The following is a 12,677-nucleotide window of genomic DNA, read 5'->3' as shown; positions in this document are numbered from 1 at the left end:
TCATGTGTATATACTGTATTTTCTACTTTATTTTAATCAATGTCCCTCCGACATTACTCAATCTAATATTTATATATTTCTTACTTCCATTCTTTTGCTTTTATATTTGTGTGTACTGTTGTGAATTGATACTACTGCACATGTACTACTGCACTGTTGGACTGCACTGCCAGGAACACAAGCATTTCGCTACACCTGCAATAAAATCTGCTAAATATGTGTATGTGACCAACACAATTTGATTTAATTTTTAACTATTGATTTAAATTAACTACACTCAAAAATAAAAACATCTTAGATTTTTCCCAGACCTCAAAAGTGGTCTCCTGATGTAGTTTAAGCATTCGTATGGACTTAGAACATCCAATTCTGTTGTTTTTCTATCAAAAAAGTATGAGAGCAAAAACCTGGGAAAAATCAGAAACCTGTCTATTTCTGACAGTTGACAGCCTAATTTATCAGTTTCAATAGTATACCTACTATTAGCCTACTTCGATAGTACAACTTGAGTTGGCCTGACTGTGAAACACCAATACATTTTATGTCATTCAGAGTGTACTGTATGTTACTGTTTCTATTATAATATTTTACACAGGATGCATTTCCTTCCTTCCTTGAGTATACCCAGTTCTCCAGGCACCACTACACCACTGGTTTTCCCTGTCTCACGTGTTGATGTTACAGGTCGTTTGAGAAATTTATGGGGAAATTTGAGTATACCCAGTTCTCCAGGCACCACTACACCACTGGTTTTCCCTGTCTCACGTGTTGATGTTACATCTTCACAGCCTGTGTCATAGCCTATGTCAAAGATAGTTTTTCTTCCGTGCATCCCCTGACAAAAAGTCCAAGTCCACCTATGATCATAGCCACCCGGGGGCGGTAGTTAAAAAAAGTGAATAAACGATTTCCGTCACTTGTCTTGAACAGTTGAGAGATATGCTGTACATACATTGTATATATCAAATATAAAATAAGTAGCATCATGGAAAAAAGATTAGATGTGACAATGATTATCCCTTTTAGCGAGGTGATGCTGAGGAATTTGTTTTTGATGCTTGTCATAAGCATAGCTTTAGCCAAGATTACTTCCAGAATATTCCAGTAAAGCAAGAGACAGAGTATCCTCTATATATTGTATATTGACTCTGACAGGATTCTTTCAGCTGCAGGTTGAGGTGTCCTTCAGCAGTCTCCTGACGAAAAGTGAAGGACAAAACAGAGCGAACGAGAAAAACTGAAAAGAGACTGAAGGTTTCCTGAAATGACCCCCTGGGATAGTTTGTGAGAGGTCACCGACAACAATGACAGCCATCCAACAATGGTCACCAACAATCCATGATACCCAGTTTGTCAGAGATATGTCCAACAAATACATGTATCTCATTATATCCTCAATGCATGGGGACAGATGCACAATAGTTCTACACCTATAGTTTTCACCGGTGTCCTATTCCAACTGTTACATTTCGAAATGATGGGATTAATTTATTCACTAAAAGCACTGAGCAGTATGACATACAGTATAGCCTGGTTGAACAACATAAAACGCTGCACTCACCATTGGTTTGGTTGAACCAGACTGACCGCTGCGCTCGCCATTGGTTTGGTTGAACCAGACTGAACGCTGCGCTCACAATTGGTTTGGTTGAACCAGACTGAACGCTGCGCTCACCATTGGTTTGGTTGAACCAGACTGAACGCTGCGCTCACCATTGGTCTGATTGAACCAGACTGAACGCTGCGCTCACCATTGGTCTGGTTGAACCAAACTGAACGCTGCGCTCACCATTGGTCTGGTTGAACCAGACTGAATGCTGCGTTCACCATTGGTCTGGTTGAACCAGACTTAATGCTGCGCTCACCATTGGTCTTTTTGAACCAGACTGAACGCTGCGCTCACCATTGGTCTGGTTGAACCAGACTGAACACTGCGCTCACCATTGGTCTGGTTGAACCAGACTGAACGCTGCACTCACCATTGGTCTGGTTGAACCAGACTGAACACTGCGCTCACCATTGGTCTGGTTGAACCAGACTGAACACTGCGCTCACCATTGGTCTGGTTGAACCAGACTGAACACTGCGCTCACCATTGGTCTGGTTGAACCAGACTGAACGCTGCACTCACCATTGGTCTGGTTGAACCAGACTGAACACTGCGCTCACCATTGGTCTGGTTGAACCAGACTGAACGTGGCGCTCACCATTGGTCTGGTTTAAACAGGCTAGGGATGACATATCACAATCCCAGAAATGTCCTTATACAATAACCTCTTATCAAGTCTATAGCTACTAAATAAGTATCCTATCTTTCTCTTTTCCTGTTTTTCTGTTGTCTCAAATGCCTGCCGGAAGCCTCTTAATGGCCGGCAATGTAAATAATAAATTATTGACTTCCCACATAAATAAATGCTGACTGGACTGAATAAATAAAATGTTACATATATGAATATAATAATAACAGACTAAAGGAGGGTCTTACACCAAGTCAATATCAGCCTGCAGCCTAATTGTGGCTAAATGTCCTAGTCTGGCACTGCACCACAGGATTAAGACCTAGTGATTTAATTCCACCACATACAGTCAGGTCCAAAATGACGATGGCAACCAAGCCTTTTTCCAACATTGGAAGGGATCTTAAGACCACGGTTCACTTTGGACTTGAACCCCATTAAAAAAACCTGTGGTTTGAATTGAAGAAGGCAGCCCATAAACGCAGACGAAGGATGTCAAGGATGTGGAAAGATTATGTATTGAAAACAGCGGTGTCAATCATTTTGATCCCTTTCTTTTTAAAACGTTTTGTTTAACTTTGTATACAAAACGTCTTTCTCTGAGCAATTGTATTTACATAAAATAATGTTTTATACATATTTCTGAACACACAATATTGCTCAGAATTTGTATTATTTATTTTAATGAACTTTTTTGCTCATCTTTATCAAGGGTGCCAATAATTACGGATCTAACTGGACATAGGGGATGAGACCAGAGAGAGGAGAAGGTTATAGAGAGCTGAGCATCATTTACTCTAACAACGGAGAAGAATGAGAGAGCGTGAGAGAGCGAGAGAGCGGGAGAGAGAGAGAGAGAGATTCCTTTTGGCTCTTAGCTCTCCAGTTCATAAAGACTGAGAGCAGAGAGCAGCACTCTCAGTCTTCACTACGGCTGTTCAAGAGGTATGAACACGGGCAACCAAACAGACAAAAGTACAGAAGTACGGACTCGTTGCAATGTTGAAAATGAAGCAGCGGAGGACAATTGATGAACGCTGATTCGCAACCTTTCCCCCCCCCCTCGTTTACATCCATGTCTGAAGAGGAATAAGAAGAGAACATTTAAAAAAGGACTAGGTGAGTTTTCCATCTTTACAGCAATGGCAAATGAGTAGGGAAGGACATTTCCATAATGACTACCGCGAATGCTTATTATAAACTAACGTCCATACACAAATCCGAGTTGCATTAGTGTCCATCGGTGGTCCTTGGTAGACAAAGAGAGTAATGTTCCCATTTTGCAGTGACATACGGTGAGGTCGGTGCCTGGGTAGGTACTGGCTATTATCAAAGCCAGATTCACAACACACAACAGCTCCAACAACATTAATCGAAATGAACCAACTATTTCCACCAAACGTAGATACCAATGTAGTCAAGATAAACATGCGATAGCCTCCGATGGTGGAATGTTTCATCCATGACCCAAAATGACACACTGCTCAACTCATCTCAGTCATGGACCGATGTAGCATCCACAGTTACTGACTGATAGGTGGCAGTAAAATACCAATATATGGACACGTCTCATTGGAATGATTCGCAACGCAAACTCCTTTGCCTTACACAATGGATTTGCAATTCTTCAATGCGTGGCGTGTGCGCAAACACACAACACTGAATAAAATTATGTGAAATATTATTACACACAAATACAGTACCAGTCAAAAGTTTGGACATACCTACTCATTCAAGGATTTTTCTTAATTTTTACTACTTTCTACATTGTAGAATAATAGTGAAGACGTAAAAACTATGAAATAACACATATGGAATCATGTATTAACCAAAAAAGTGTTAAACAAATCAAAATATTTTATATTTGAGATTCTTCAAAGTAGCCACCTTGATGACAGCTTTGCACGCTCTTGGCATTCTCTCAACCAGCTTCACCTGGAATGCTTTTCCAACAGTCTTGACGGAGTTCCCACATATGTGGAGCACTTGTTGGCTGCTTTTCCTTCCCACTGAGGAACAACTCATTCCAAACCCTCTCAATTAGGTTGAGGTTGGGTGATTGTGGAGGCCAGGTCATCTGATGCAGCACGCCATCACTCTCCTTGGTCAAATAGCCCTTACTCAGCCTGGAGGTGTGTTGGGTCATTGTCCTGTTGAAAAACAAATGATAGTCCCACTAAGCGCAAACCAGATGGGATTGTGTATCGCTGCAGAATGCTGTGGTAGCCATGCTGGTTAAGTGTGCCTTGAATTCTAAATAAATAATTGACAGTGTCACCGGCAAAGCACCCTCACACCATAACACCACCTCCTCCATGCTTCACGGTGGGAATCACACATGCAGAGATCATCCGACTCTGCGTCTCACAAAGACACGGTGGTTGGAACCAAAAATCTCAAATTTGGACTCATCAGACCAAAGGGCAGATTTCCACCAGTACAATGTCAATTGCTCATGTTTTTGGTCCAAGCAAGTCTCTTATTCTTATTCATGTCCTTTGGTAGTGGTTTCTTTGCGGCAAATCGGTCACAAAGGCCTGATTCACACAGTCTCTTCTGAACAGTTGATGTTGCGATGTATCTGTTACTTGAACTCTGTGAAGCATTTATTTTGGGTCTTCTCTTGCTATTTATTTTGGGTCTTCTCTTGCTATGGCAGTTCTCATGAGAGCCAGTTTCATCATAGCGCGTGATGGTTTTTGCGACTGCACTTGAAAAAACTTTCAAAGTTCTGGAAATGTTCTGGATTGACTGATCTTCATGTCTTAAAGTAATGATGGACTGTCATTTCTCTTTGCTTATTTGAGCTGTTCTTGCCATGATATGGACTTGGTCTTTTACCAAATAGGGCTATCTTCTAAACTCAGGAAAAAAAGAAACGTCCTCTCACTGTCAACTGTGTTCATTTTCAGCAAACTTAACATGTGTAAATATTTATATGAACATAAAAAGATTCAACAACTGAGAAATAAACTAAAATAATCTAAAATATTACATATATTTTGATTTGTTTAACACTTTTTTGGTTACTACATGATTCCATATATGTAATTTGATCATTTTATTGTCTTCACTATTATTCTACAATGTAGAAAATATTACAAATATAGAAAAACCCTTGAATGAGTAGGCATGTCCAAACTTTTAACTGGTACTCTATATTTACTTTATATATAAAGATTTGTTCAAATATAGATAATTTCACTTCATAGTACAAATATAGTCTCTCTAGAAAGATGGGTTGCCTCCCAGGGCACTCAGATGTGACTCTTAATATAGCCTATAGCCTTGAATTAAATAAATGTGTGACATGGAATCACCTCAACTTAAAAAAATACCACTTTTCTAGTGGCAAAAAAATATATATTTTCATAATGAGTAAGACATAAGGCAATAACACTTCACATCAAGTTCTTATGTGTAGTAACTTTATGATTATTACAATAGCAACATTGTTGTTACCTTGGACTTTGGGAATTGCTTGATAACTGCATAATAGTGGAGTTATTACACAAGTGGAATAAGGAACAGTGCCTATTCCTCTTGTATACAGTACCGGTACTTACAAAAACTCTCAGCTCATTATGCTAAAATGCAATTGCCAAAGTATGATGTAACAACAAGCTAATAAAATGTTGGTTAAAAGTCATTACAGTTTTATTACACCGACACAAGAACAGTTTAATGTTAAGTGTTACTGAGCATGCAAACAGTAACAATATGGCTATTAAATGTTGAAAGGAAACTAAATATCCCAAAACTGCTTCCTTGAATCAGCTAAAGCCAAGGTAGGTGCAGAATCATGTTAGTTTTTTTGTTTTCGGAGTAATCGATCCCTTTAAAGATGGTATCGTGTGTGTGTTTGAAACAAGAACACTTGTCCTCAGATGGACACAGAGTTTCAAAGTTGTTTTTGCTAAGCGTCCAACTTGCTGTTTGCAAGTGTCTTTTCAATGTCTCTGCAGAATGTTCAGGTATCATTCAATTCATTCCAACGTTTTACCTTTTCAGTGGCATGTTGAACGAGTCATACAGTAGTTGAGCGTCACAACTTATCTATACCTGTCTGTACAAAATATCATTGGTTCATTGGTTTGACTTGATTATGCACACCTGGGTTAATGGATATTCAGGGAATTGGATATTTACAATCATGTAGTAATGTATTAATAACTGTATTGTGTAGATCAAATATGACTGTCAGATAGATTGGAATTGTATAGGAGATTGTGCTTGCTATTCGTGATATTTCTATCTTCAACATGCAGCTCCAGATAGAGCCTTGCCATTAGTTGAAGGCCAATAGTTTCTGAAAAGTAGTACATTCCCGAGATCTGTATTCAATTTTTTTTTTTAAGGAGTTGCTTTCTCAGATCTGTATTCAAATAGATGTAAAAAGTTTTACTTTTTTGGATCTGTATTCAAATAGTTGTAGTCACCTCCCAAGTAACTATTTGCTCCCTCTCAAAAATAGCTATATGTTCAAAACTCTATGTAGTACATAGAGAATGTCCAAATGAATAATGTATACATTTATGCAGTACAAATAATACAGTAGAAGGCATATTTGTATTCCCATATTCATCTTTATATTTTAATACTTCCTATAGTGTCACATTCTGACCTTAGTTCCTTTGTTTTGTCTTTTGTTTTAGTATGGTCAGGGCGTGAGTTGGGTGGGTTGTCTATGTTAGTTTGACTATGATTTTCTATTTCTGTGTTTGGCCTGGTTTGGTTCTCAATCAGAGGCAGCTGTCAATCGTTGTCCCTGATTGAGAACCATATTTAGGTAGCCTGTTTTCCATTGTGTTTTGTGGGTGGTTGTTTCCTGTTTAGTGTTTTTGTTTCACCTTTCAGGACTGTTTGTTTGTCGTGTTTGTTGTTTTGTCTAGTGTTGCATATTTCATTAAATAATATGAACACTTACCACGCTGCACCTTGGTCCTCCTCTCTTTCCCCAGATGACAAGCGTTACATATAGCTAATAACCTTGAAGTTTATATTAATTTTAATGGGGGAGTGTAGTAGTTGGTTGGACTGAATTAGTCTCAGTAGTTTAGCCAAGCTGTGGGGGAGGGATCTTAGACCAATCCTCCATACAGAATATTTCCAGATCCTTGAAATCTTTCATGTGCGCTTATGGACTGCTCTCTTCAATTCAAACAACAGGGTTTCAAAGGGGCTCATGTCAGGAGACTGAGATGGCCATTGCAAAATGTTGATTTTGTGGTCAATTAACCATTTCTTTGAGGATTTTGATGTGTGCTTGGCATTATTGTCTTGCTGGAAGATCCACAAGTTTCAGCCTCCTGACAGAGGCAACCAGGTTTTTGGCTAAATAATTTTGACCCCTCTTTAAAATATATACAGTACTTGTGAAACACAATCTATTTCTCTGAGCAATTGTATTTGTATAAAATAATATCATTTTCATATTTGAGCATATAATATAGCTCAGTATTTGTGATATTTACTTTATACCTTTTTTTTGTTTGTTGCTCATCTTAATCAAGGGTGCCAATTATTTTGGACCTGACTGCATGTGACATCCATTTCAATCCATTTCAGTCTCCCCAAAGCTCTCATTTCCATTTGCTGCGGGCAAATATTATTACAAGGTTATTCAAAAACTGCTAGATGTTGTTAGTTCAGACTGCAGTTAAACTAACTATCACCCTACACTGAGACAAGCAAAACTTTTCGTTCCTATGCTTTACATTCATTCTTTCCATTCTCCCCCTCAGGTGTTGTGTCCCCATAAACCACAATGGCTCAGTATAACTGTTCCTCTCTGGGTCTACCTGCCACCACTCCTGACCAGCTGGGTTGGAATTTGTCCTGGGCCCTGGGCAACATCAGTGCTGATGACATGGAGGACATGTGCCTGAGTCGGAGTCAGTACCTGGAGAAGTTTCTAGGCTTCCGGCGGTCACCCATGTTCCTGCCTGTCTGCATTACCTTCCTCATCATCTTCATTGTGGGATTGTTTGGGAACATGCTCACCTGCAGCGTCATCGTGCGCAACAAGGTGATGCGGACGCCAACCAACTACTACCTGTTCAGTCTGGCCGTGTCCGACTTATTGGTCCTAGTCCTGGGTATGCCGTTGGAACTCTATGAGATGTGGAGCAACTACCCATTCCTGTTCGGTGCTGGCGGCTGCTACTTCAAGACCTTCCTGTTCGAAACTGTCTGCTTTGCGTCCATCCTCATTATAACAGTGCTGAGCGTGGAGCGATACATCGCCGTGATACACCCGCTCAAGGTCAAGCACGTCGCCACTCGTGCCCACGCCAAGCACGTCATCCTGATGCTGTGGGCCATGTCCATGGCATGCGCCGTGCCCAACACCAGCCTCCATGGGGTGGCTGTGCTAGGAACCCGGTTCGGGCGCCAATTCCCAGAGTCGACCATCTGCATGATGGTGAAGCCCCGGTGGATATACAACCTGATTATCCAGGTGACCACGCTGGTCTTCTTCCTGCTGCCCATGCTCATCATCACCGGGCTGTACTTTCGCATTGGCCTGCAGTTGAGGATGGAGAGGGGCATGCAGGGGCTGGGGACCGGGCCGAGTTTTGGTTCTGACAGCCACTGGAGTGTCCACAGGCAGCAGCAGACAGCACGCCACCGACAGGTCACCAAAATGCTATGTGAGTTTCACATCCACTGTCTCTATAGTACCAGAATGTCCTGGACATGTGCAGATTATAGACCTACTGTATATCTATATTCAATTGTGATTTAAAACTCTTTCAATTAGCATGCTGTGTAAGTCCTCACCCACTTTCTCTACAGTACCAGAAGGGTTGAGAGGAGATAAGAGGAAATTACAAATTATAGCCCGATATCTCAATTGAATTGGGATTTCAAGGTGTTTTCTGAAATACAAACTAAAAGATTAGTTCCTAATCGTGTCCATTGTTACTTAAATATTGCTATTGCTTTCAGATGATAAGATGTTCTGGAAAGTGACAAATTATAGACCGATCTTTTTTGAATTTGGACTTATAATTCTGTGCTGAGGATACAAACCAATATATTAGTTTCTGAACATGTTTATTGTCACGTAAACATGTCTTGTTCTCAATGTCTGCACATGTATTTTCTTCTATCCTCCTGTCCACTTGCCTGTCTGTCTGCATCTGTCTGTCGGAGTGCCTAGCTGCCCCTCCGTCAGCTTGCTTTTCTGTCCATCCATCAGTCCGTCTAACTGTCCGCCTTCCCACCAGGCGTACTGGTGATCGTCTTCGGCATCTGCTGGGCTCCCTTCCACATTGACCGCCTCATGTGGAGCTTCATAAACTCCTGGACTGGCCACCACCACCTGGTCTTCGAGTACGTCCACATCGTCTCCGGGGTCTTCTTCTACCTCAGCTCGGCAGTCAACCCCATCCTCTACAGCCTCATGTCTACCCGCTTCCGGGAGATGTTCCGGCAGGTCACGTGTCGCTACGGCCCATGTGGGGGTCACGTGCGCCGGCTGACCTCCGGCTGCACCCAACTGACCCTGCGTAGTACTGCCGCAACCCAATGGGACCACAGAGAGAATCACCCCAGACAGAGAGGAGCACCATGTGTACGTATACTCCCACCACCAGCCTGTATATGCCAACACAAGCCCAGATTAGATATGGGTGAGGGGGTGGGGGTACCAAAACGAGGCACAAAAAAGAACCAGGATTTGGTACCAAAATGACCATATTTGTGACTGAATGAACGTGTACAGTGAAAGTTTGGATGGAGCGAAAGCAACAGTGTTGAAGTTTTGGCCTCGACTTTGGATTAGAATTCTCACTGGGGATACCAAAATGAAACAAGATTAATAACAAATGTATCACTGATTGAATGTGTACAGTGAGAGTGGCTAGAGCGAAAGTTGTCTTTGGCTTTGGATTTAAAATAAACTTCCCACAAACATACTAATTGTTTTGTGGGATATTCAAATGATTATTCTGTGCAGATGAAAGTGTTCTTCGTTCGGATATTAATATTCCGGTGGAACACATCATTTATAAAGCTTATCTAATAATTGAACTGTGAAAAAGAAACAATAGCCAGCTTTGTAAATTAGCTTATTGATGTGTAATCCGTGAAGCTTGAATATCTTATTCTGTTCAAATGTTTCAGGAGGCACAATTATAGGTTGTAGCGGTCTTCTTAACTATCTTCTTCAATGTGTTGTTGTACCGTTCGGTGTACTAGCTATACCATCAAAATCCCACTCACTATGAATGTATAGCACAGGCAATATGGAAGTACAGTACATGGGAGATGGAAAAGACAACTTTCATAGAAATCGAAAATGTGACATGCGATTTACGCATAACATCCTTAAAGAAATGGAAAAGGGGGGGAATTTCCATCGACAGTAAGAAAACACGTGCTAAACACATGTTATGTGCCTTTGTAGTACTACTCCAAAATGTATAGTATTTAGCTTCAAGTGCTTTCTGGAAACTGCAATCTTTTGTTCCTGTGTAAACTGACTTAGAATCGAACATTTTTACAACGACAAAAGTTTTCAGCACCACCTACATTTTCATTGCATTTTCATTGCTTCATTGTATCATATTATTTGCATGCTCCCATAGAGTCTCAAATGTTTTGGAATGGTCTTCAGTATAAAGAGACATAGTTGAGATACCTGTCATGTTGTCATGTGGTTTTAGTAAGGGCTTGATTGTTTACAGAAGAATAATTATATTGCTTTTAAGAAGCCTATTGTAAAGCATGCACATTAAACAGTGCTTTAGGTGTCACTACAGGCACCCTGGTTCAAATCCAGGCTGTATCACAACCGGCTGTGATTGGGAGTCCCACAGGGCGGCACACAATTGGCCCAGGTTTGGCCGGAGTAGGCTGCCATTGTAAATAAGAATTTGTTCTTAACTGACTTGCCTGGTTAAATAAAACAATTATAAAAAAACGTTTCAACTTTATGGTTTTATTGAGGAGATGCGTGACAAATCATTTATTTAAAGGAACACATTCCTTCAAGATGAATAACACTTCTCTTGACCTTTCCCCGTGTGACCTTGAGAATATTCCATAGGATGTAATATAGGGACAGCTAATTGTATTCACAATCTGTCCAGTTGAATGACAGCACTGGGGGAACAGTCTAAATGTCTCCCACAGTTCCCCCATTTTTACCTTTGACCTCTGCTGGATTTCTGCTCTCCTAATCAAGTAGTATACTAGACCAAAAAGGTCATTAAGCTTTATACATAACAACAACACTGTTCGACTTGTAGTAAAAGGCCTAATGTACACTGCATGTACGCAACGCAAGAACGCTACGAAAAATGTAGATCCTGTGTACACGGGTCAAGTTTGTAATTGGGGGGCTGCACACGTCTGAGTTTTTTTTTTGCTACACAATGCCATTTTGCGTAGCTACTTGACGTTTGTGATTTGGGAAAGTACACACGGTATGAATTGGGCTTAATGCAGCATCTCAGTGGAATCTCAATGGAATGACCGCATTAAGGGCACAGTACAAATGGCTCACAGTTCCCCCGCTATTACCCCGATCCATCCAGGATGAGTCTACTGACTGCTCCGGGAGCGTTCTGCTCTCGAGTAGATTAGTGGACAAACACTTTCTTTAGCTTTCTAGCTAACGACAGCACCGACTGACCGGCATCTCTCCTCACCAAGTATTTTATTAGATAACGACCAACACTTTTCTAGTTAATGACATACTTATCATAACATCTCAGAATCAGAATCTGTCAGGACGAATGACAGCACTGAGGGCACAGTATAAATGCCCCCAAAGTTCCCAGGATGATTACTTTTTTACCCTGAGCCATCTGGGGTAATGAGTCCACTGAATGCTCTGCTGGCTTCACTCTGCTGTGGGGCGGTAGACAGTAGAGTGCTCCTTCTCAGAGAGAGGTAGGTGTGGTGTGTGTGTGCATGTGTGTGTGTGCGTGCATGCGTGCATGCGTGCATGCGTGTGTGTGTGTGTGTGTGTGTGTGTGGAGGGTGAGATTCCCAAGTGGTTACAGTCACTTGGGAATTACAATGGGAGTCTGGGACAAGTAACAGGGAAGGATGAGAAAGAGTGACTGGCACAAGTTGAGGCGACCAAGGGATTTAATGCAAAAATATCAAGACAAAATCCAATGGAATTGAAAAGCAGTGCAGGTGGTGCTTTCGAAGATTCATCCTGAGATTGTCTGGTGGGAGCATGCTTACCTCTGCGCACGCCAGTTTTAGAAAATGGTCAGAACGCATTAGTATCATACTCATTGTAATCATGTAATGAACAAGGCGATACAATGATTAATGAAATCATTATATGGTCAAAAATCTATTAGATTCATAATCATTATAACATACATTTTCCGAGGTAAGTTGAGAACAAACTCCCATTGACAATGACAGCCTGACATCAAATACAGAAACAACATCAAAGACAGATTAATGATC

General features: G+C 41.0%; 1 protein-coding gene across 1 annotated transcript; it reads left to right on the top strand.

Annotated features, from left to right (window-relative positions):
• Nucleotides 1-3,174: 3,174 nt before the first annotated feature.
• Nucleotides 3,175-11,074, top strand: LOC112261074 (neuromedin-U receptor 1). The gene is made up of 3 exons (XM_024436423.2): nt 3,175-3,356; nt 7,982-8,890; nt 9,470-11,074. The coding sequence occupies exons 2-3, from the start codon at nt 8,005-8,007 to the stop codon at nt 9,934-9,936; spliced, it is 1,353 nt and encodes a 450-aa protein (XP_024292191.1). The 5' UTR covers nt 3,175-3,356; nt 7,982-8,004; the 3' UTR covers nt 9,937-11,074.
• The last annotated feature ends 1,603 nt before the right edge of the window (nt 11,075-12,677 follow it).

The sequence above is a fragment of the Oncorhynchus tshawytscha genome, linkage group LG10 (genome assembly GCF_018296145.1).
Source record: "Oncorhynchus tshawytscha isolate Ot180627B linkage group LG10, Otsh_v2.0, whole genome shotgun sequence".
Lineage (NCBI taxonomy): Eukaryota > Metazoa > Chordata > Actinopteri > Salmoniformes > Salmonidae > Oncorhynchus > Oncorhynchus tshawytscha.
Note: the sequence above shows the minus strand (reverse complement) of the source record. Positions and strands in the feature narration are given on the sequence as shown.